This window comes from Bos grunniens, chromosome 2 (assembly GCF_055505025.1).
Source record: "Bos grunniens cultivar Pamir isolate PY7600 chromosome 2, Bosgru_T2T1.0, whole genome shotgun sequence".
NCBI lineage: Eukaryota > Metazoa > Chordata > Mammalia > Artiodactyla > Bovidae > Bos > Bos grunniens.
In genome coordinates this window covers 41741142-41766755 of record NC_141166.1, presented here as the reverse complement: position 1 = coordinate 41766755, position 25614 = coordinate 41741142, and the positions used below count along the sequence as shown (strand labels likewise).

Sequence of the window (25614 nt, the reverse complement as noted above, 5' to 3'; positions counted from 1 at the left end):
ATCATATTTAAATATACTCATTCTATTTAAGTTTCTCCTGTCCTAAGAAATAAAAAGCCAGTGACTCCCCTTAGCTATTGCCTCCTACCTGCCCTTTTCTATTAAAGCTTTTTGAAGCAGTTCTTTACACTTGCCACCCCCAGTTCCTCACTTCTGTTTCTCATTCCACTGAAATCTGGCTTTTCCTATAATTCTTTAGAAGGTCACTGAAAGAGATGGGAATACCAGAACACCTGATCTGCCTCTTGAGAAATTTGTATGCAGGTCAGGAAGCAACAGTTAGAACTGGACATGGAACAACAGACTGGTTCCAAATAGGAAAAGGAGTTCATCAAGGCTGTATACTGTCACCCTGTTTATTTAACTTCTATGCAGAGTACATCATGAGAAACACTGGACTGGAAGAAACACAAGCTGGAATCAAGATTGCCGGGAGAAATATCAAGAACCTCAGATATGCAGATGATACCACCCTTACGGCAGAAAGTGAAGAGGAACTAAAAAGCCTCTTGCTGAAAGTGAAAGGGGAGAGTGAAAAAGTTGGCTTAAAGCTCAACATTCAGAAAACGAAGATCATGGCATCCGGTCCCACCACTTCATGGGAAATAGATGGGGAAACAGTGGAAACAGTGTCAGACTTTATTTTTCTGGGCTCCAAAATCACTGCAGATGGTGACTGCAGCCATGAAATTCAAAGACGCTTACTCCTTGGAAGGAAAGTTATGACCAACCTAGACAGCATATTCAAAAGCAGAGACATTACTTTGCCAACAAAGGTCTGTGTAGTCAAGGCTATGGTTTTTCCTGTGGTCATGTATGGATGTGAGAGTTGGACTGTGAAGAAGGCTGAGCACCGAAGAATTGATGCTTTTGAACTGTGGTGTTGGAGAAGACTCTTGAGAGTCCCTTGGACTGCAAGGAGATCCAACCAGTCCATTGTGAAGGAGATCAGCCCTGGGATTTCTTTGGAAGGAATGAGGCTAAAGCTGAAACTCCAGTACTTTGGCCACCTCATGCGAAGAGGTGACTCACTGGAAAAGACTCTGATGCTGGGAGGGATTGGGGGCAGGAGGAGAAGGGGACGACAGAGGATGAGATGGCTGGATGGCATCACTGACTCAATGGACGTGAGTCTGAGTGAACTCCGGGAGTTGGTGATGGACAGGGAGGCCTGGTGTGCTGTGATTCATGGGGTTGCAAAGAGTCGGACACGACTGAGCGACTGATCTGATCTGAAGGACCTTCATGTCACTAAACCCGATGGATACTTTCTGATGCTTTTCTTATTGACCCTTGGTAGCATTTGTCTCCCTTCTACTCGAAATACCCACTATGGTGGGGGCATTCTTCAGGTTTGTTTGTTTGTTTGTTTTCCTGCTTCTCTGGCCCCTCCTCATTACACTTTTAGGTTCATTTATCAATTCATTAAAAGATTAGCATTCTGCAAGGCATCTTATCTTCATTCTCTATGATTCTTCTTGTATAATCTCCTCCATTCTCTTGGTTTCAAGTAGAAATCTGTATTTCCAGTTCAGAACTATTTCCTTGTCTATCTTTATATGCTCTTGTATTTTTTCCAACTCCTTCTGAATGTCTCAGAAAACTCAGCATGTTTATGAGAGTTTTGCCACTACTCCCCCACTATATATGCTCCTTCTTTTACGTTACGTCCATCTACCCAGTTATTTGGGCTTCCTAGGTGGCACTAGTAGTAAAGAACCCACCTGCCAATGCTGGAGACATGGGTTAAATCTTTGGGTTGGGAAGATCCCCTGGAGGAGAGCATGGCAACCCCCTCCAGTATTTTTGCCTGGAGAATCCCACGGACAGAGGAGCCTGGTTATAGTTCATAGGGTCACACGGAGTCGGACATGACTGAAGTGACTTAACAAGCATGCACCCAGTTATTTAAGGGTATTAGGAGTACTACAGTATGAAGCCTGCTCTTCTGCTTTTTTATCAATGACTTCCCATCTACCCAGTTATGCAAACTACTGCTAGAAAAGAATTTTAACTCTTCCTTCCTCCATCCAATTAAATGTCTAGTTCTATAGATTCTGTCTCCTTAACATCACCCCAATCCATTCAGTTCTTTCCAACTCCATTGCCCACCATTCCAGGCCAGGCCACCAGTATCTCCTTCCTGGACTACAGTATCTAATGGGCTCTGGATAACCAGTCTTTTTCTTCTCACATTGTAGTGATAACACTCAGATAAAATGCAAATTATGTATTTGTATTTTTGTATTTTGCATTGATTCTGTATTTACAAAATACAGAATCAATGTATTTTGCACTGATTATGTACCTCCTTTCAAAAGCCTTCCATGTACTTTGGATAAAGTTTAAAATACTGAACATGGCTCACAAGAATCTTTTGATATATTATCTAACTCTGGCCTCAACTGATAATAGTCCCTTCCTTGTACTCTATGCTTCAACCCTATTAAATCTCTTTTAATTTTCTGCTTATATTCTCCATCATTACCCAACTCGTGCTCCTCATTCCAGCCCTACTCCCGGCTGCTGCTGTTGCTGCTGCTAAGTCGCTTCAGTCGTGTCTGACTCTGTGTGACCCCATAGACGGCAGCCCATCAGGCTCCTCTGTCCCTGGGATTCTCCAAGCAAGAACACTGGAGTGGGTTGCCATTTCCTTCTCCAATGCATGAAAGTGAAAAGTGAAAGTGAAGTCACTCTGTCATGTCCGACTCTTAGCGACCCCATGGACTGCAGCCTACCAGGCTCCTCGGTCCATGGGAGTTTCCAGGCAAGAGTACTGGAGTGGGTTGCCAGGGCCTTCTCCGGACTCCTGGCTACCCATGCCTAATTTACTCTCCTCCTTATAACTTCCTCTCTGACAGGTTAAGCACCCAGTGGCTCAGACGGTAAAGCGTCTGTCTATAATGTGGGAGACCTGGGTTCGATCCCTGGGTCGGGAAGTTCTCTGGAGAAGGAAATGGCAAACCACTCCAGTACTCTTGCCTAGAGAATCCCATGGACGGAGAAGCCTGGTGTCCATGGGGTCGCAAAGAGTCGCACACGACTGAGCGACTTCACTTTCACTTTCTGACAGGTTACGCTCATCTTTTAGGACTCTGATTAAAAAATCCCTTTCTCCAGGAAGTCTCGGCCTAAATAAGATCCGCTGCCACTGCTACTGGTCCGATAGGACCCAGCCTGGCCATTGCCACAAATGCTTCTTTGCACATTTGTTCACCACTGTCTTCCCAGGATACAGTCAGTCATTGCTCAAAAATATTATTCTGAATGAAAAAAGAAACAAAGGAAACAGGTTTCAGGCAGATGGGAGATGTCAATTGTGTGGACGCTTCCAAGAGGTCAAATAAGACAATGACAGGCAGCTCCTGTAAAAGTCACTGGTGATTTTGGTGAGGGCCATTTTGGAAAGGAAGCAGATGTAGAAACCAGATTTAAGACCTGGAGATAGAAGAGTAGTCTACTCTTGAGAAACTTGCTGAGAAGGAAAGGAGACAGGTACAACAGCCTGTTGCAGTAAGACCCTCTTTGGTGGTTTTCTGGATATCAGTCCACATCTCCAATCCTTCTCCTCCATTGCTGACAAGGAGTTTGCTAAAACGCAAACTCATTAAGATACCAGGCTGCTTACAAATTTTAAATGACTCCTCATTGTTTTCAAGATACAGCTCAAACACCTTCGCTTGGTGTCCCTGAAGGGCAAAGATCTGACTCTTTCTCCCATTCTTTTTTTTTTTTTTTTAAGCCTTTAAAAAAAATTATTCTTTATTTTTAATTGGAGGATAATTCCTTTGCAATGTTGTGTTGGTTACTGCTGTACAACATGAATCAGCTGTATCCCCTCCCTCTTGAGCCTCCCCCCATCCCCACCCATCCCCACCTGAGGTCCTCACAAAGAATCACTAGCTATCTATTTCACAATTGGTAGTGTGTATACCTCAATGGTACCCTCTCAATTTGTCCCACTCTCTCTTCCCTCGGTGTGTCCACAAGTCAGTACTCTATGTTCGTGTTTCTATTCATGCCCTCCTGCTCCCATTCTTGACCCAGGTCCAGTCACTTCCTCCATATCCAGGGACTTCTAGCCTCTGTCCCTTTATCTGGAATATCCTCCCTACTCCAAACTTTCATAAATCAGCTCGTGTCACATTTCTCAGAGTCCTGTGCACATTTCCCTCATTGCATTAACAGCACCATCAAAATTATTTGTTTACGTGCTACTGGATCCCGTGAGACCAAAAGCACCTCGAAGGCAAGGATGTCTTTCCCTTCACTGTATCCTGCTTCCGGCAGTGTTTGTACACACTGCTCAATTTACCTTTTTGAATGAAAGCATAATAAACCCTGGGTGCCCCATATAAAAGCTGGAGCGGCCACAGGAGGTGGGCAGTCGTCGGTGTTTTGAGCGATCTGCGGGCGTACGGGGGTATCACTCACCCGCGAGCACGAATTTGGCCATGGCGTAGCCGGGACCCAGAGCTTAGGACCGCGGCGCCACCGTTTCCAGGTAACCACACCAGGACTTGGCGCAGGCGCACTCGCAAGCTGAGCGCGGACTCTGGCGCCCAGCTGGAAAGATGTTGGAATGCACAGTTATACATTGCTATTAAAAGCTCTGTGGTCTCCCTCGTGCCTGTTCCCTGCAGCTAAGAAAAAGTAGTCATTCTTTTCGGTAGGCTTTCTTCACTCTAAATATTTCCAACCGTCCGCCCGCGAACAAACACTTTTTGACCTATGAGGGATCCGTAAAATCTCGCGAGTCTCTCAGTTCGCGGGGAAACTGTCATGGCCGCGCCTGTCTACAATCACAGGCTTCTACTCTAAGGTGAGTGGAGGACGAACTTAAGCGGAACAGTTGGTTGTACTACGCTTTAGACTTCTTGCCTTTCGGAGAAAGGTCTCAGAAGTTGCCCGGGAAGTAAGTTGAGGAAGGTGGGTTCATACTAAGAGGCCCGGCTCGGGAAGCACGGACTCCTCTCACCGGTTCTGAGACCTGGTGAGACTGGTTGCGTCTCCCTCCCAAACGCAGGCCACGTGCAAGCATCACTTTAGTTTGCTGCCTCCTCCCCTGAACCGTTGTGCTTGTCCAAGGCCTTATTTTAACAGTTCGTGTTTAGCTGTTGTTAAATCCTCATGATAAAAATTATCCATCAAGGTTAAGCCCTTAATTTTTATTGCCGACATCTCCGTAAAATCTTACTGCAAAGAAAGCTTTATACTAAAACTTTCCCGTCAGAAACCCACTAATTATTATTTTTTTTTAAGACTTATTTATGTATCCACTACTTCCAAACTAACCTTGCTCCTTTAAGATTGTGTATGCACAGAGAAGGCAATGGCACCCCACTCCAGTACTCTTGCCTGGAAAATCCCAGGGATGGAGGAGCCTGGTAGGCTGCAGTCCATGGGGTCGCTAAAAGTCTGACACGACTGAAGCGACTTAGCAACAGCAGCAGCATACACATTGTAGTAGAAGTGGAAGAAGCCCTTATGTGATAAAATGGTTTTACCCTTTTAAGGTAAATGTTAATGTCTCCCTAGGTCCCCACTTTAGTCTCTGTTAAATGGATTTTGTATTTTTAAGTAGAAATTTTATTCTTAATTTTTATTTCTGTTATAACCCCTTCCCCTGCAGGAAAATGACGGCGGACATGAGTTTTTTTTCATTTGTAGAAGCGACGTGTGTGTCATCTTGATAACTTTAAAGTCTTTTGAAAGTACTTCAGTAACTAGAAAATGAGTAACAGAGCGGGTTCCTTTTTATGGAACCTCAGACAACTCAGTACTTTAGTTCCAACAGGCAGAACTGTGAGGCTATATCCTTTGGCATTTTGCAGACCAAATATTGCTTATTCAAACTGGAACCGAAGAAACCTCTTAAATACCTTTGGTAATAAAATGCATTCATCTACTAGATATCTCTTTCAGGATGCTTTAATTTTTAAATCAGAAGGTGATGGCTGTCAAACAAAGGGCATATGCACGGCAACAGTCTTTACAGTTGACAAACTACTTTGTCCTAGAAGACTGTCCTTTGATTCAAAGCACTTTCTTGTCTCTGTTAATGAACTGAAGAAAAGCTTTCATCAGGAGGCCTCTGATGAAGATGTTCTCACCAAGAGAAGAAAACCAGCCCTGATCAGCAGTACAAAACTGTCTCAGGAGTGTAATTCTCTGAGTGATGTGTTAGATATATTTTCAAAAGCACCTACATTTCCTAGTAGTAACTATTTCTCAGCCATGTGGACAATTGCCAAACGGATGTCGGAAGATCAGAAGCGCTTTGAAAAACAATTGATGTTTAACCACCCTGCGTTTAACCAGCTGTGTGAACATGTTATGAGAGAAGCCAAGATCATGTATTTCGGAGACCTGCTGTTTAGTCTTCATGCTATAGTGAAGCTTGGGATTCCTCAGAACACGCTGCTTGTACAGACTTTGCTGAGGGTGGTCCAGGTAAAATCAAAAGGAGGTATAAACATACTCGGTTTAGCAAATCTTGAAAGAATGATAGGAAGTAGACCTATAGCCTCCTTGAATGAAACTTATCATTGGAATGATAGTTTACATTTGTTTCTGCATAGATACTAATATTCTATGGTTTAGATACCTTAAGTTAGCAAGATCTTTCTTTTGCTTTAGAAGTTTATGAACACTTGCCCCATTTTTCTTCTCAGGAGTTGAGTAATAGTGAATAAGCTGAAGTGGGAAGAGATACAAAATATACCAGAACAGTTTGGGTAGTTGAAAGGAGGGAAGGGAAGGGAAGGGAGCTAGTATTTATTGACTACCTGTATACCTTTTACTTGTGTTGTCCTGTTTAATCTTCACAATAGCTGTGTGAGGTTGGTGTTACTCTAGCAGATGAAGAAAGAGATTTTGTTATGTTAAGCAACTTGGCTAAAGTCACAACTACTGAATTTATTTATTCACGCAGTAAATGTTCATTGGCTGTCAACTGTGGATTAGTTATTACACTTGTTACTAGGGATGTAAAGATATGGAAAACATAATTCCTGCCCTTGTAGAGGGGACAACAGATGCTTTGTAGGCAATTACAAAAATAACCAATATCCATTCATACATTTACGACATTGTAGGCGCTATGATACTGTAGCACTGATCATTGGGAATACAATTACAAAATAAGGGCCACATAGAGCTTTTAGTGCGATGAAAGAAAAATACACACAGTGTGTAACCAGGGGCTTCAAACCTAGTTGGGAGAATGCCTTCATGATGGGAAGAGGTGATGGGGGGGGGGGGGGGAAGGATACAAGATTACTGTTTGAAGCAGTGATATGTACAGGGTTTGAAAGGAGGATTGTCTCATATAATTCTCAATGTAGCTTTTAAAAGTAGTCATTGTTACTTTCTTCTTCTTGATGAGGAAATTTAGCTTAGAGAGGTTAAATAGCTTGCCCAAGGCCACATATTTGTTAATGTCACCATTTGTAGGTATTTGATAAAATACTTGCTGGTTTAATGAACAAACACCTTGTCATAGTAGAGCTAAAATTCAAGCCCAGTAGGAGATGATGTCTAAGCTGAGTGCAAGGGATGGCCAGCAGTCAGTGAGAAGGTTGATAGCCAATGAGATGGTGTTTCAAGTAGAGAAGACTGTTCAAATCCTGGAGAAAAGTTTGGGGAACTGAAAGTAGTTCACTGTGGCTAGAAGTACAGATTATTGGGGTTATGAGTTTGAGGGAATTGGTAGGAAATTGTGCCTATGGTTGTCAAGGGAGAGGGGTTGGTGTCATGACAAGGCATGAGGTTGGGGGGAGGAAAAAGGCTGAATCATAAACAGCCTTTTATGCCTGGCTAAGGGGTTTGCCTTTATGCTATAGGCAGTGGGGATCCACTGGAGTATTTTAAGCAAAGGTCAAGCTGCTCCAGTTAGTATTTAGATCACTCTGTGAGTGGAAAATTTATTGGAAAAATGAAATTGGATGGGGGGGATCACTTTTAGTTTCAAACAAAGGAGTCAGTGTCCTCTTCGATGTCACTGAAATGACACCAAGGTTGGCCAAGGAAAAGAATAGTTCCTTTAAGTAATTGTTTACCTCTTAAGAGTGGGCTCTTCAGATTTCAAAACTCAATGATCATAATTAAATAATTTTTTTTTAAGATAGAAATTTCCCAAGGATGATCTGACATGTATCCTATCTTACTATAGAATTCAAGGATTGAGTTTATAGATACTTGAGTGTTTTTAACTTTTAACATTACTGTGATTTCTATATGTTTTCAACCAGTAACTAATTTGTATTGTGTATGTTTGTTTAAACTGCAGAATATCTGTGTTTTTTGGTAGACTCTGTTCTCTATATAGTTACTTCAAAGTAATTGCAGTAAGTCACTTTACCTGGTCAGTGATTCTCTAAATGAATTTTGGACAGTATTCCCATCATTATAGTATCTGCATTGGTGAAATATGACCAATGGGTATTTGGGGTCAGATTATCTATACATATAATTGTATCTCACTAACGTGGGAATGTTGCAAAGACGTTTTAGCTACGTATGAAATATATCATCAGTGAAGCTTGCCCTTCAAACACCTATCCAGGTGGTCTTTTCTTTTATAGGAGATATTGATGGAATGCTATAATGGAAACCCTCTCATGGGAATGAGACCTTTTTTCCTTCCAGCAGTATCCATTTCTTATCAATATCTGCTTCAGACTTGAGGCTTTGTGGCTTGTTGGTCATGTAATTTTAGCAAAAGAGCATACATCTTTCAGGTGTGATTACAAGTACTCTTGTGAGGTGTATAGACTAGTTGTGATTAAATTGTAGAGCACTAGGTGAGCTGTGCTATTACTGTTCACTTTCTAAATTAGGCCATTTCTGGAACTAAATTAATAACCCTGATTCAAAGGGTTTGAAAGAAGGATCCAGGGAGCCTGGGTTCCTCTTGAGATCCAGATAGTGGTGGTAAAATGTGACAGCAGATGTGAATTAGAAAGTTCACAACTGAGGTTGCAGTTTGATACTCGGGAAAGAATATAGGGAAATTGTAAGCACAGCAATGTAAGATTAATTAGGGGAGGGAAAACTGCCCTATAGCTTGTTACTGCACTTGTCACCATGATGGCCTTCGGTTTCAAAAAGGGGTAAAAATAATGCTTGATGAAAGTTATTTCAGAAGTGGAGGAATATAATCAATGTCAAATCATTTTCAGTGGTAATTGAAAGTGTAAAGAAATTGTTGATACAAAAAGAATGTGTATCAATTATTTGAAAAGTTCACTTACATATAATGTCTGGTTTTCCAAAGTTGCTGTTTATTGTGGACTGACTCTGAATAATTGGTTTGATACTTAATCCTTTAGTTGAAAGCATCAGTTCAGTGGTTTTGCTTGGGTGAGGTCATCTACTATGAACTCATTACCTATAGTGTTTTTGTGATTACATTTCAATAGGAACGTATCAATGAGTGTGATGAGAAATGTCTTTCAGTTTTGTCAACTATCTTAAACACAATGGAGCCATGCAAGAATGTGGATGTTCTTCTGGCAGGATTGCGGTGAGAACTCTCTTACACTTTCTTCAAGTGGCTTTCTCTTTTTCTCTTACCTCAAATCAAAAGCAAAGATGAAAGACTTTGTTGGTGGCGGTGGCTGTTTGGTTGCTAAGTTGTGTTGGACTCTTTCGACCCCATGCTCCGTCCATGGGATTCTCCAGGCAAGAATACTGGAGTGGGTTGCCATTTCCTTCTCCAGGGGATCTTCCTGACCTGGGAATCAGACCCAGGTCTCCTGCACTGTAGGCAGATCCTTCACCAACTCACCTACAAGGGAAGCTGGTCTTTAATAGCTTATTAAACTTAAAATCCTGACTTTGGAACAGGTGAAGCTAAAAATAATGCTTCTTTCAGGATTCACTATAAAAAAAAGTGTGGGTAACATTAAAATTATCTTAAAACATAGTATTGACATGGGCTGGGGGAGAACTGATACATGCTCAGTTCATAATGTTATTTGGGCACTGTGTGGAGTCACATGACAGTAGCCCAGCTTGCAAAGGAGGTTAAGTTTTTATAAAATTGATGCACCTAATCTTATAATAATTTTTAATTCCCATTTTCATTGACTATGCATTGGGATGTCTTAATATAGTCTCCTGATGTTTGTTTATGCAAAAAGATAGCAAAATGATGTGAGAGAAAAGAATACCAGTCGGGTCCTGGAGCTTTCACTGTTTACACTCTCGTGGGCAGATATTTCATTTCTTTGGGCTTCATATTCCTTGCCTATAAGTAGGAACTGGACCAAATGACTTTTAAGATTTCTCTTCTGGTTTTAAGATCCTAAGACTGTGGTATTTGTTGTGTGTGATGACAGGATGCTAGTTGATGAGCAAGTTTGCAAAATAAAACATGTCTTCACATTACAAACTGTAATGAGAAGTATTGGAAAAGATGCTCCGATTGGTCTTAAAAGGAAATTGGAGGTAAATACTTTCTGAATTTTCTCTATTGGGTAAAATTTGAAAAAGATATTTCCTGTGATTTGCTATCATCTCCTAAAGTCAGTTTATTAGGAGGACATTGTTGTGCTTTTGGGTATAACTTTGCTTAAGTGGAATAATAGAGATATTTATGTGTGTATGTATTTACATACATTTATCTGTATATGTCTGAGTCATTTTACTCAAACTTTATCCTTTTTTATTTAAATATAAGATTTTAATTTATTTTACCACAAATGATAAATTAAAATTTATTTTTCTTTAGATGAAAGCCTTGAAAGAATTAGACCAGTTTTCTGTTTTGAATTGCCAGCACATGTTTGCGGTACTGGCCGCCATGAATCACCGTTCCATTATCCTTCTGAATGAGTGCAGTAAGAGAGTCACAAGTAAGGGGAATTTTTCTTACATGGTTTATAGCATCTGATGTGTTCTGAGCTATATTTGTTTTGTTGGTTTGCTGTTATATGAAAAAATATCTGATGATATGGTTAGATCTAAAGTTTATTTTTACCTATAATTATTTTTTGTTTTTACAAAATGCAGTGCTGTTTTTCTAAAGAAAAGTGCTGGGTATATAGTATCTTGAATCTTACAGTCAAAATCATCTGGTAATTTTTGTTTTCTAACTCATTCTTAAAGGTAACATCCATGGGTGTCCTTTTAAAATATTGATCGACATATTGCAGTCTTGCAGGGACCTCCAATATATTAATATAGATCTTTTTAAAGGAATAGCAGATTATGTGGCTACAACTTTTGACATCTGGAAGTTGAAAAAAGTAAGTATGTTAAAGTTTAGAATAAGTCTCAGAAACTTTCAAGAAATCTATTTATTTATTTGTGGATATAATTCTCTATCATTTTAAAGTGGTTTAGATTCCAAAATATTCCAATGCTAAATTGGTTTGAAAAATTAGCTCCTTACAATTTCTGTCTGAGTGTTACCTATTATATACTGTTCAATATCTTGATCATCTTTCTATCCAAAACAAAAACTGTATTGCCAAAGTCTGTTTTTCATATTATATGATACTTTGGTTGGGTACTAAGGATTATTTGTGCCTTTCTATGTTTCCTTTGTTAGATTTAGAATAATAAAGATAGGTAATATGACGGGCTTAAACGTTTTGAAGAGTAAAATGTCATTACTGTCTTCTATGTATGGAAAGTTTGCTTGGTTCTTCAAGGGTAAGAGCCTTTAAGTTCAGGGCCTGTGTTAATAATAAAACGTCTGAATGAAGCAACTGGTAAAAACTTATTTTTATAGTGAAGCCGAGGTAACCATGTTAGATTACTGGCTTAGTTCACTTTGGAGGTTGAGGTGAATATTGTGTTTACTATGGAAATTGATTTTGGAAAGAAAAGTCCTTACTGTAAGAATGACAAAGAGGGAAATGAGAGGTGAAGTGGAACATTTATTTTAATCATTGTATTTCAGCTCTATCCTCACTTCTAGTATTTAATATTGAACATAGAAATTTTTGAGTTATCTTTTATCTATTAGAATATAGGAAGTGTCTAGGTTTGGAAAGGAGAGCAGTTTGAAATTGACTTGGTCATTTTGAAAAACTTCAGAAGAGGTATATTTAAAGGTAATTTGCAGAGATTTTGTATGAAAAGCATGTAGGAAAAGATGTATTTTAAATGACATTGGAAATGAGAACCATTGTGTGCTCTGCTTCTTGGCTGATAAAAAGAGGTTGCTTATTAACTTGATATTTTACAAGGGAAAGATAATTACTCCTTTTAAGGGAATATTTTTCAATCAGGACAATTCTGTTGCTTATTTAAACTGTTTGAAATTGGAAAGATTGCTGATAACATACTGTAATTCTTAAGACGTTTTCCCTCAATTCTTTTTTTTTTTTTTTAGGTTCTTTTTCTCCTCATTTTATTTGAAAACTTTGGCTTTCGACCTGTTGGTTTGATGGACTTATTTATAAAGAAAGCAGCAGATGAACCTGGCTTCCTAAATGTGAAAAGCCTTGTCGGTATTCTTAATGTTTATTCTTCTCTCAATCACTTCTACAAATGCCAGACCCCCGAGTATGTACTTGTTCCTTTTTACTTTTTTTATTGCCACATATCATATTTATAGAAAAGATTACAAAGCTCAATGAATTCTCACAAGCAAACCCATCCATGGCCAGAAATAAAACATACTATTCTTTATTTATGAAGGTAAACAGTTTTATCTTAGATACACGCTTTGCTTTTGCTCTTTTGTTGTTGTTCTTTGCAGTGCATTTGATAATTCAGTGTAGGAGACTTCGTTTCAAACTTTTGCCCAACTTACTCCCTTAGCACCCTAGTTTATAGCTCAATTTTGACCCTAGCTCTCTATCTGGTCCCAAACTACCACTTTCTGTTCTTTTAATTTTAATTGCAATCCTACATTTCTACTAATAAACACAGCAATTCCTCAGATGTGCCGGGCTCTTTCAGACCTCTTCTTTCCACCCAGAACGTCTTTCCTTCTCTAGATCAGTTAAGGGTTTGTTAAAAACCAGAAATGTATATAACATGTCATTTGTTAGAAGAGTGACTAAAAGTGCAGACCCAGGAGACACCTTGCTTAGGTTTGAATCTTAGTCCTGCCATTCGTTACCTACTTAACTTTACCTTACCTGTAACTTACCCGTACCTCAGTTTCTTCATCTGTTAAAATGGGCATGAATAATGACTTATTTCTAATCATACTGGACAATTTAATAATTGTTGTTATGAGGATTAAGTGAGTTAACCTGTGTCAGAATCTTAAGGCAGTGCCGGATACACAGTAATTATTAGATTAAGGCCTTGGAGGAATAAACTGTGGCACTTCTGAGGGTCTCAGTGGCAGGGTTCACAGGCCATTTCTTGGCCACCAAGTGGCTTGGCTCCCAGGTTATGCAGTGGTTAAGAATCCACCTGCCAATGCAGGAGACGCAAGAGACACGGGTTCAATTCCTGGGTTGGGAAGATCCCCTGGAGTAGGAAATGGCAACCCGCTTTAGTATTCTTGCCTGGAGTATCCCATGGACAGAGAAGCCTGGAGAGCTACAGTCCATGAGGTTGCAAAGAGTTGCACATGGCTGAGCAACTGAGCATGCATGCCCAGCTTGGCTCCATCAGCTTTTTGTCCCTGTGGTTTTTTCTCAAGATCTAGATTTCCAGAAGAGAGAATCTGATTGACCGAGTTTGGGTCACATGCCCATTTCTTTGGCTCTGGTGATGAAAGAAATGCTGGGCCATGAAAAGCAGCTGCTCACTGTACCCTCCAGTGTTCCAAAAAGACTTATTTCCTGTATGTGTCCTGTGCTTTCCCTTATATCTCCATCAGAGCTCCTGTGCTTGCCGTGTCTTGTCTGAATCTCTGGTGGAACCTTGGCACACAGCTGCAGTTTTTTGTCAATAAACCTCTCTCCACAATTGCAGAGCTTTCTAGTGTCAGACCCAGGTGCCTGTGTTTCTAAACGTAGCACAGAGCCTGGCACAGAATAGACAGAAAATAAAGGTTGAAAAGATTCTCCCCAAATTCAGCCTTCCTCTACTACCCACTCTTGGTTTTATTATGAAGCTGGCTCCTGTGTTCCTCCTGCCCCTTCTTGACAAATACTGTTAAGATGTGAAAGTGAAAAGTGTGAAATTGTTAGTCGCTCAGTCGTGCCTGACTCTTTGCGACCCCATGGACTATAGCCCGCCAGGCTCCTCTGTCCATGGGATTCTCTAGGCAAGAATACTGGAGTAAGTAGCATTGTTAAGCTGAGTAGTAATTAAAACTCCAGAAACAGCCCCATGGATTCCGTAGAATTCAGAGAACAAACACTGAGTAGTTAGGGAGTTTTTCAGTTGACTGTAGGTGTCCCAGGAGATAATTTGGTCCAGTAAAATTGTTATGTTGGAAATAGAGGATGGATAACCAAGGTAACCCTAAGTAGCTACACACAGGTTAGGAAATTCGACAAAACATGACTAGGAACAGGCCATACTGAGGGGGAGTCATGAATGTTGTACTTGTCTGTCTGCTCTGCTTTCGTCTAACTCACTGGTTCTCAATTGGCCGTGATTTTGCCTCCTGGGGACATTTGGCAGTATCTGGGGACGTTAGGTTTCCTGTGGTGGGGGAGGTGGGGGGAGAGGGTTGTTGTACACTCTCTAGTGGGTGGAGGCTGGGGATGCCGCCAGCGTCCTACTGTGCACAAGTCAGCACTGCAGTAACGAATTATCCAGGCCAGATTGTCAGCAGTGCTGAGACTGAGGAAGTGTGATCTAACCCTACCCTCCTACCTCAGCATTTCTCCTTTGGAGAAGTAGGAGTGATAAGAGTCGCTAATAGATTGAGATTAATCAATAAGAAATTCCTGAATGTCCATGAATGTGCAGTTCCCTGAAGTTGGTATTTTGAGGACTATAAATAAAGAAGTTTGTGTTCTCCATCCTTCTTAGGAGGCAAGTCATGTATATTGAGAGGAAGGCAATATGATACGTACCAAATGAATGCTTTATGGAGGAAGGAGAAAGGAAGATGGCCTCCTAGGGTGGAAAGGCAAAGGTTTTAGGAGCAGTAACTCGAAGCATTTGGGAAGTGAGTTGACTGGAAGAGATGGATTAGGTAGGAGAGTTGTAGAAAATTTGACTTAGCACTTTGTATATCCACATTCTGTTCCTTAATCATTTTATTTATGTTATGGCCTCTGGTAAAGAGAAGGTGTTAAATCTAGAATATCTTCCTGGGTTTGAAGCCCTAGGAAGAAAACATTTAACATTTCAACTCTGTCATTCCAGTCCTTTAGTTTCTTCACTTTTTGATATGTACTTGCCACCCTGTAGATAATCCCGGATTGCATGTCTGGTCATCAGTGTGCTCCTGAACTCCAGGTTGTATATGGTCACCGGAGATCCCACAGGGGTCTCAAGATCAATAATTCTGGAAGTCAGCTCATTCTTGGTTTTTTGTTTGTTTGTTTTGTTTACTGTTTATCAAGTACCATGTCAAGTGTTTTTTCTTTTAAACCACTTTCTGTGCTTGGTCACTCATTCGTGTCTGACCCTTTACAACACATGGACTCCTCTGTCTATGGGATTCTCCAGGCAAGAGTACTGGAGTGGGTTGCCATTTCCTGCTCCACTTTATTGAGGTATGAGTAACAGCCTGCAAAGAGCTGTGCATATTCAATGTTTACAACTTGGTGAATTTTTAGCTCATCATTTTTGACTCTTTCTTTTCCAATAACATTATCCTCTTTGTCCTCTAATTGTATTTGTTCATTTAGTCAGAAAACTTGTACCAAGTGCTCAGGTACTTAAGACAAAAGTGAGTAAGACATAATCCTTTTTTGCCAGATGATTCTATGTAATGGGTAATGTAGACATAAGTTGGCAGTTAAATAGAGCATGAACATGGAAGTGGCAGAGTTCTATACAGGTTACCTAGAGATAGAGGAGGAATGTGCCAGGATTCTAGCCTGGTGGAGTAGAAGGTCAGGGTAGATGTCAAGCGTCCTCCCTGGAGGAGATGGTACCTGAGCAGATCTTAAAAGATGGATACAAAGGAGTTAGCCATGGAAGGAGCATCAGGTGTAGAAAGGACTCTATATTCAAGTCAGGAGGGAAAGAAACAGCGGACTACATATAGGGAATGACACAGATTGTAGTGTTGTGGAAGATGAAGTAGGGCATGAGGAGTGGGAGAGGTGATTACCCCTCGGGCTCCAGATCAGCCCTTCTGGCTGCCTCCTCCAGACTCCCGTCGGCTTTCCCTTTGCCTCACTGTTGTCTCTAGGACCTATCACAGTCTTTCTCGTCATCCGTCTCCTCCCGCCATGGGATCTCCCAGTCGATCTCAGACATTTCCCTTTGTGGCTCATCCTTCAGGGCACACGTGCCCTGCTGTGAGTGTCCCTGCCTGTTCCTCACTTACCACAGCGGAACAGGATACACTTTCAGGGCTCCCATTTCTGTGCTTAGTTTCAAGTGGTCTTTGCTTTTGCCATCTTTTCTACTTACTGAAATTCTCCTTATCCCCAAAGCTACCCCATCTACGTTCTTTCCGGTACACTATCACAGTACTTTGCATGCACTACTTTTTTTTTCTGATATAATGAAATATAACTTATGCCTTAAGAGTCAAACTGACCTGGGTTCAAAGTGTGTCTCGGCCTGCTAGTTTATTGACACTGCTAATAAACCCTCAACTAACCTTGATTTCCCTTCTCTTCATCTGTGCTAAGTTATCCTATGTAACCTTAGCTGAGGTGGTACAATTAGGCTTGTGGTTCTTTCAGCTCACAGCATTAATAGCAACAGAATTTTAATAGCTTATAAACCTGTAGTGGCATTCCAGGCCTTGTAGATTTACTCAGAATAAAAGCCTGCTACTGCTGCTGCTAAGTCACTTCAGTCGTGTCTGACTCTGTGTGACCCCATAGACAGCAGCCCACCAGGCTCCCCCGTTCCTGGGATTCTCCAGGCAAGAACACTGGAGTGGGTTGCCATTTCCTTCTCCCATACATAAAAGTGAAAAGTGAAAGGGAAGTCGCTCAGTTGTGTCCGACCTTCAGTGACCCCATGGACCGCAGCCTTCCAGGCTCCTCCGTCCATGGGATTTTCCAGGCAGGAGTACTGGAGTGGGGTGCCATTGCGTTCTCTAGATAAAAGCCTAGCACAGTGGTTAAAAGGCTCTGGACCCTGACAGCTGGGATTTCAGGGCTGTCCCTGCTGCTTCTTGGCTGTGTGCCCTTGGACGAGTTACTCGACCTCACTGAGCCTATTTACTCATTTTTATTATGAGGATGATAATGACACCTATCTCATAGAGTTTGAATGGGAATTAAATGAGTTAAAGCCTATAAATATTTGCCCTATGTGAGACATACCATGGCAGCTCACATTTATTGAATGTATATATTTGTTACGAGAGTCAGCTGACCTGAAAGATGTGTGAAGACCTAGTGCAAATGCAAGCCTGATGGTTTTATCCACTGAAAGCCGTTGGTTCTGTGACACCTCACTAGCTCTGTCATGATCTTGTCTTCTCTTCATATTTGTAAGCCAAGTTTCCTTTCTGCCCCTCTAGGTTCCTAGAAGTTATGGCCAGTGCTCTAACTGGTAGTCTTCACCATATATCTTCTGAAAACCTGTTAAATGCAGTGTGTTCATTTTGCTGGATGAACTATTTTCCCCTGGCCCTCATTAATCAGCTTCTTCAAAAGGACATCATTGATGATCTGCTGACGTCAGGTAGGATGTCAGCACGCAGTGTGACTGAAATAAGGCAGTAGTGCCAGGCTACCTGGTGATTCTGAATAGGGGCTCAGTTGCAGCGGTGTCAGTTAGACCTTCTGGAGCAGGTGCTCCTAATGAAAGGACCAAAGATGGTGAAGTCAAAGGGCCATGCGTTAAGCCAGCAAACCTGTAAGTCAGGTCACTCAGTCGTGTCCTACTCTTTGCGACCCATGGACTCCACAGTCCATGGAATTCTCCAGGCCAGAATACTGGAGTGGGTAGCCTTTCTCTTCTCCAGGGGATCTTCCCAACCCAGGGATCGAACCCAGGTCTCCTGCATTGCAGCTTTACCAGCTGAGCCACAAGGGAAGCCCAAGAATACTGGAGTGTGTAGCCTATCCCTTCTCCAGCGGATCTTCCCAACCCAGAAATTGAACCAGGTCTCCTGCATTGCAGGCAGATTCTTTACCAATTGAGCTATGAGGGAAGTCCCTGTGGAGCCTCCTTTAATGACAAACCCTGCACATAGACAGCAGGAGTAAGAAACACATCGTCATTGTTTTTTTTGTTTACACTTTATGCACCTATACAAAGACTAAATTCTCAAGTTGCTCTTTATGCCCCTATCCCTATCAGAGGTGTTTATACTTCTAATCTTTACATGTCACATTTGAAGCCAAGTTAAGTCAACTTTTGCAGCTGTAAAGCTTTGCCACGCATGGTCTGTAATGAGGGCACAGCTGTTAGATTAAGAAACCAAATAGTTAGCAAAGTAGTGAATTTATTTACTCTTGAAACCAAAATTAATTGTTTACTTTTGGTTTTTACTATTAAAGAAGGAAAATCAGGGACTTCCCTGGTGGTTCAGTGGCTAAGACTCCACGCCCCCAATGCAGGGGGCCTGGGTTTGATCCCTGGTCAGGTAACTAGATCCTGCATGTGCAATTGAGACCCGGTACAGCCAAATAAAAAAGGAGAAAAGGAAAAGGAGAAAAGCAAAGGAGAAAAGGAAAGATATAAACATCTGAATGCAGAGTTCCAAAGAATAGCAAGAAGAGATAAGAAAGCCTTCTTCAGTGATCAATGCAAAGAAATAGAGGAAAACAACAGAATGGGAAAGACTAGAGATCTCTTCAAGAAAATTAGAGATACCAAGGGAACATTTCATGCAAAGATGGGCTCGATAAAGGACAGAAATGGTATGGACCTAAGAGAAACAGAAGATATTAAGAAGAGATGGTAAGAATACACAGAAGAACTGTACAAAAAAGATCTTCACGACCCAGATAATCATGATGGTGTGATCACTGACCTAGAGCCAGACATCCTGGAATGTGAAGTCAAGTGGGCCTTAGAAAGCATCACTACGAACAAAGCTAGTGGAGGTGATAGAATTCCAGTTGAGCTATTTCAATTCCTGAAAGATGATGCTGTGAAAGTGCCGCACTCAATATGCCAGCAAATTTGGAAAACTCAGCAGTGGCCACAGGACTGGAAAAGGTCAGTTTTCATTCCATCCCAAAGAAAGGCAATGCCAAAGAATGCTCAAACTACCGCACAATTGCATGCATCTCACACACTAGTAAAGTAATGGTCAAAATTCTCCAAGCCAGGCTTCAGCAATATGTGAACCGTGAACTTCCTGATGTTCAAGCTGGTTTTAGAAAAGGCAGAGGAACAAGAGATCAAATTGCCAACATCCGCTGGATCATGGAAAAAGCAGGAGAGTTCCAGAAATGCATCTATTTCTGCTTTATTGAGTATGCCAAAGCCTTTGACTGTGTGGATCACAATAAACTGTGGAAAATTCTGAAAGAGATGGAAATACCAGACCACCTGATCTGCCTCTTGAGAAATTTGTATGCCGGTCAGGAAGCAACAGTTAGAACTGGACATGGAACAACAGACTGGTTCCAAATAGGAAAATGAGTACGTCAAGGCTGTATCTTGTCACCCTGTTTATTTGACTCATATGCAGAGTACATCATGGGAAACGCTGGACTGGAAGAAGCACAAGCTGGAATCAAGATTGCCGGGAGAAATATCAATAACCTCAGATATGCAGATGACACCACCCTTATGGCAGAAAGTGAAGAGGAACTCAAAAGCCTCTCGATGAAGGTGAAAGTGGAAAGTGAAAACGTTGGCTTAAAGCTCAACATTCAGAAAACGAAGATCATGGCATATGGTCCCATCACTTCATGGGAAATAGATGGGGAAACAGTGGAAACAGTGTCAGACTTTATTTTTTTGGGCTCCAAAATCACTGCAGATGGTGACTGCAGCCATGAAATTCAAAGACGCTTACTCCTTGGAAGGAAAGTTATGACCAACCTAGACAGCATATTCAAAAGCAGAGACATTACTTTGCCAACAAAGGTCTGTGTAGTCAAGGCTATGGTTTTTCCTGTGGTCATGTATGGATGTGAGAGTTGGACTGTGAAGAAGGCTGAGCACCGAAGAATTGATGCTTTTGAACTGTGGTGTTGGAGAAGACTCTTGAGAGTCCCTTGGCCTGCAAGGAGATCCAACCAGTCCATTGTGAAGGAGATCAGCCCTGGGATTTCTTTGGAAGGAATGATGCTAAAGCTGAAACTCCAGTACTTTGGCCACCTCATGTGAAGAGTTGACTCATTGGAAAAGACTCTGATGCTGGGAGGGATTGGGGGCAGGAGGAGAAGGGGACGACAGAGGATGAGATGGCTGGATTGCATCACTGACTCGATGGACATGAGTCTGAGTGAACTCCGGGAGTTGGTGATGGACAGGGAGGCCTGGCATGCTGCGATTCATGGGGTCGCAAAGAGTCGGACACGACTGAGCCACTGAACTGAACTGAACTGAACAGCCAAATAAATAAATATTATCATTTTTTTTTTTTAAAAGGGAAAAGCAGTATCAGGCTTATGCCCATGTTCATTTGCTTCATCGTGTCTGACTCCTTTGCAACCCCATGGAGTGTAGCCTGCGAGGCTCCTCTGTCCATGGGATTCTCCAGGCAAGAATACTGGAGTGGGTTGCTATTTCCTGCTCCGGGAGATCTTCCCGACTCAGGGATTGAACCCAAATGTCTTGGATCTCCTACATTGGCAGGTGGCTTCTTTACCATTGTGCCACCTGGGAAGCCCATATCTGGGAAATAGAGTTATTTGAAATCCTTTTAAAAACAGTGGAATGAAATTTCAGAGTTGAAGTGTGGAAGAGGAATACTATGTGCTGATTTTTCAAGCAGTCTAATATAGGGGAAGCAGCTGTGAACCCAGGAGACTTGAATTCTAGCTCCAACTTTGCCCTTAGTTAACCAGGATGCGTTTTAGCATCCTTGAGGGCTTCCCCATCAGTTCAGTGAAGAGTGAGGCTAAAGCACCTTGAAAGGTATTTTAAACCTTAAAACCTTATCAGGTACAGGCACTGATCTACACACTGTGGGAACTTGGGGGACCCATAAAAATCCCTCCTGATAAGAAGCAAATAATCAGAATTATAGGTACATTAATACAATTTCTTTAATGTGACGTTAATATCTTTCTTAACTACATTTTTTTTTTTTTTTTTAGGTGACGTGGAGAGGAATGTTCACAGGCTTCATGTTGTGGCTACTTGTCTGAAACTCGATGATGCTCCTTGTCACAAGGACCTGGACTTGGTGCTGCCTCAGTTGCCCCCCATGACCTTCTGTCCACAGCCAAAGGTCGCCGCAGTGCTGAGTGACCTTCTGGGGGAAGGGTGCTTCTCACAAAGTGTACAGTTGCCACATAATTATTTTATTGGTATGGGACTTTATACGAGTTTCTTCTGTTTTACTTTATATTTCTTTTTTTCTGACAAAAGATTAGGAGTTTACTGCGGCAGCTTAGTGTGGTGCAGCATGGGCCCTGGAGTGGACTACCTGGGTATGGATTTTCACTCCCCGGCCTACTAGTGCCATGCTTTCAGCACTCGCCAGCCTCTTTCCTTATGTGTAAAATGGCAGTAATAATAGTACCCACCTCATAGGGTTCCTGTGACCTACAAATGAGACAGTACATGTAAAATCCAGACTAGTATCTGACACAAGTAAGTAAGCTCGGTATACCTTAGCTGTTGCCATTGTCATTATTGGTAGTAATAGTAGTAGTAATTTTTAAACAAAAAAATCACTGAGCACTGTTTGAAAAATTAGTATCAACTTTTTTTTTTCTTCCAGATTTTGAAATCAGAATGGATGCTAACCGGAGCCAAGTGCTTCCATTTTCTGATGTGGACGTGGTAACTTCTACAGATATTCAGAGGTTTGTTTACACATACTCATTTGCTGAGCTGTCTGTATTTATTTTTATTTTTTATTTTTTTTGGAAAGTGAAAGTCACTCAGTCGTCTCCAGCTCTTTGGGACCCCATGGATAGTCCGTGGAATTTTCCAGGCCAGAATACTGGAGTGGGTAGCCTTTCCCTTCTCCAGGGGATCTTCCCAACCCAGGGATCAAACCCAGGTCTCCCACATTGCAGGCAGCTTCTTTAGCAGCTAAGCCACAAGGGAAGCCCTGTATTTAAATCTTAATTCTCAAAGACTTCATATTAAATAGCAGTAACAATACACAGACTTTGTATTTGTATGGAGCTTGGTATGCACCTAGGGACGTCTCATCCATTAGTCTACTCCTTAGGTATACATGTAGGCACTGCGGTTGAAGACCGTGGGGTTGGAGTTGGCCATTTAATGAATCAGGCAGTTTTAAAAAATTAGGATTTAAAGCTAAACAGTGTGATCAAACAACAATTGACATAATTGAAACCATCAGCACAGTGTGAATTTTTGACAAGATAATGAAATAGCGATCCTAAAGAATTAAGACTTCTACCCAAATAAAATACCCAGTATAAATATTTTGTTCTACCAGTCAAACCTTTCAAAAGGTAGAAAAACTTTAGTTTTTTAATTAAGGTATATTGTATATGGATTGAGCCATAGTGAGGTTAATTAGAAGTAGTTGCCTTGACTCAGACAGTACAGAAGGTGTCTCTGGGATAAATTGATGCTGCTCCTCAAGAGCACGCTCTGCCTTGTAAGCAGCTGGATCAGGTCGTGTTGCACATACCCTGTGTTCACACCCCGTGTTCACGGCTTTGCTAGGGCCTGCAGGGCACACAGAGCTGAGTCAGACATGGATCCTGACCCCAGGCGACTTACATCCCCTACTGCTTTGTAGGACATGAATACGTAGAGAGAGGTACAGAAAAAAGTCTGTGGGGATTCAGATTCTTTATCTGCCCATCACTTCCCACTCACAGCTCTGTAACTTTTGCTCCTTTCCAAATCCATCTAGATTGCTCCCTGGCCATCTTTTTCAGCCACTATCTTCCCTATACGTAGCGCCTGTCTCCCCTTAAGGAAAGCCTTTCTCTCTGGCCGCATTGAAAGATCGTTTTTCTTTTTTCTGGAATTCAACTGTTCTGGCATAATTAATGTAATAGCTCTCAGCCTAAAGTACTGAGAAGAAATGAGAAATCAGTGTTCCTTTAAAGATATAAAATTTCTTTCTCTTTATCTCAGGAGACAGTAAGGATACAAATGTCTTTTTCCCCCCAATGAACTTCATCTTTCCAAAAGGCCGTGAACAATGAAAAAAAAATTACACCTTCAGTTTTTTTTACACATACAGATATTATCTTTTCAACAGTCTTGTCTATCTCTTCTTTGTTTTTGGTCTCCCCATCCTGGTTTTTAAATGCTTCTCTCTTGGGGAGACAATATGTGCAAACAGAGCATTTTCCATTTAGTGTTATCTACACCAGTACTTCTTATGGCATAAATAATTATATTTAGATCAGCGATTACCTCTATAAGAAAGCCCTAAAATGGGTCTTTCATATCTGAAAATTTTCCTCATGAAGAATGTAGCCATTCTTAAAGATGGTTAAGAGATACTGTTTGTATAAAACATCTTTATAAGCTTTTTGTTCCTAAGTGGCCTTCACATACTGGAATGTCTGCACAGGCCAGATAATGAGGAAGTGAAGGGCTAGAACAGGAGGGAACGGTGAGGAATGTGGTCAGTGGAGGGCTCAGCTTTGAAATCTCCAAAGAACAAGAATACAGCAAGGTTGTACACAGTCATCTCATTAGTAACTAGTCTGTATTTTTGTTTTCAGAGTAGCTGTACTCTGTGTTCCTAAATCTGCTTACTGTTTGGATTCAACCCACCCCAAAGGATACCTTGCTATGAAAATGCGGCATTTGAAAATAATGGGTTTTCATGTAATCTTGGTAAGAAAAATTGCAAATGAAATCATCTTCAATTACTGATGTTCATTTTGCCAGGAATGTTATGGTTGAAGTTGGTTACTAGGACTAGAAAAACTGCCAGCAGTATTGGAATAATTGTTTTGCTTATTGTTTTCTTTGAAAAAGAACATTTCTGGTATATGATTTTGTTCCTGCTCAGTTGATTACTAGTCATTTACTCAGGGTTTTATAATTTAATCTTTTTTGTTAAGTGGAAAAATGTAAATAATATATTTTCCTATTTAAGAACATGAAACCATATTCAGTTTCTAGGTTATCTTAAACAGGAGAAGAAAAGATGTTGATTAAAGCTTTGTTTTCATGGGTCATTGTGAGGCCATTAAGGATATTTCTCACTAGAAAATGCTGGAGGGTTTTAAGAGGATAGTTCTTCCCTCTCTGTACTTCATTTGATTCTGAACACTACAACTTGAGCAACCTCAAGGTATCTATATGGAGTGAGGACCATACAAAGAAGTTTATATTAATGTTAGGATCGATCTAAATGCCAGTCATTTGGTCCTGCATATAATATGAACTGTAAACATTTGAATCTTTGTTATGATACTTCAGTATCTAAAACTGGATCATGCCTGGATTATCAAGGCTAAGATGGCCCATTTCTCTAATGAGCTAATCTGTAACACTTTTTTTTTCATATTGGCTATTATGTATATTCTAAGGAAGATTATCCCAAAAAAGAAATGTTTGCACCCTTTAGAGGACCTTTAAAGTTTTTGTAATTTTCACTGTGAGAGCTTTCTTCAACCCTAGTATATATAGTCATAACTAAACTTTTTAAAATGTGCATAAATTGTAAGTGGTTGGCTTGATGTTATTTCAATATCCTTGGGTGTCAAAACTAGCTTTTATATGTCATCATCTTCTTGCAAACTGATTATTTTCTTCTTTCTTTGGTAAGGTCAATAATTGGGAGGTGGAAAAACTAGAGATGAAGGATGCAGTCGCATTTTTGAAGACTAAAATCTATTCACCCAAAGCACTGTCTTCTGCTGATATACATTTGCAAAGCACATGTTAAAGTGAAAAACAACCTTTTAATGTTTGGAGACCTGAATTTGTAAAAATAACTTTAATAAATACTATAATTCAGTTGTCGATGTAATTTACCTGACCGCTCACTATAATACAAAGTGTTATTTCAGTTCACTGTTAAAAATTAGTGTTAAGAATGAAAGAAATGTTGTTACTGGCACTTTAGAATATGCTGAGAAAATTCCAGAAAGCTCATCTTTGCAGTAGTACCTATTCCTTCCGGTACCCAGATACCTGACAAATTCATGAGCTGTAGATTTTACTGTTTCTCATTAGCTTTGATGCATTAAAAACGGGTTTCTTAGTTGTGATGGTTTGCAGGTAATTTGGTGTGGGCAGTCCTTGGCTTGGAATCTAAGCTATTTTAGGACTCAGTTATGGACAACATTTTCAAGCACTGGCCACAAAGCAGTTGGACTAGGTTCTCAAATTCAGTTCAGTTCAGTTCAGTCGCTCAGTCGTGTCCGACTCCTTGCGACCCCATGAATCGCAGCACGCCAGGCCTCCCTGTCCATCACCAACTCCCGGAGTTCACTCAGACTCACGTCCATCGAGTCGGTGATGCCATCCAGCCATCTCATCCTCTGTCGTCCCCTTCTCCCTCTGCCCCCAATC

General features: G+C 41.0%; 2 protein-coding genes across 12 annotated transcripts in view; one reads left to right on the top strand and one right to left on the bottom strand.

Annotated features, from left to right (window-relative positions):
- Nucleotides 1-4769, bottom strand: part of MDH1B (malate dehydrogenase 1B) — a 36775-nt gene extending 32006 nt beyond the window's left edge. For 6 of the 11 annotated variants that reach the window (XM_086343738.1, XM_086343724.1, XM_086343763.1 and 3 more), the window contains exon 1: nt 4435-4769. In XM_086343738.1, coding sequence (XP_086199864.1) covers nt 4435-4456 — 22 coding nt within the window. In that variant the 5' untranslated portion in view covers nt 4457-4769. The remainder of the gene's footprint in view (nt 1-4434) is intronic. The other 5 variants (XM_086343789.1, XM_086343805.1, XM_086343781.1 and 2 more) reach the window with 3 other exon arrangements.
- Nucleotides 4764-25056, top strand: FASTKD2 (FAST kinase domains 2). Its single transcript, XM_086343713.1, has 12 exons — nt 4764-4822; nt 5633-6453; nt 9423-9526; nt 10344-10452; nt 10736-10859; nt 11113-11252; nt 12347-12519; nt 17531-17694; nt 21237-21449; nt 21866-21950; nt 23811-23925; nt 24866-25056. Exons 2-12 carry the CDS (start codon nt 5734-5736, stop codon nt 24983-24985), a joined length of 2067 nt encoding a protein of 688 aa, XP_086199839.1. The 5' UTR covers nt 4764-4822; nt 5633-5733; the 3' UTR covers nt 24986-25056.
- Nucleotides 25057-25614: the final 558 nt, after the last annotated feature.

Coding starts and splice junctions, on each gene's coding strand:
- FASTKD2 (XM_086343713.1), top strand. CDS start 5,734: ATGAGTAACAGAGCGGGTTCCTTTTTATGGAACCTCAGACAACTCAGT. Junction 10,453..10,735: donor GTCTTAAAAGGAAATTGGAG/GTAAATACTTTC, acceptor ATTTTTCTTTAG/ATGAAAGCCTTGAAAGAATT. Junction 21,450..21,865: donor GCCACATAATTATTTTATTG/GTATGGGACTTT, acceptor TTTTTCTTCCAG/ATTTTGAAATCAGAATGGAT.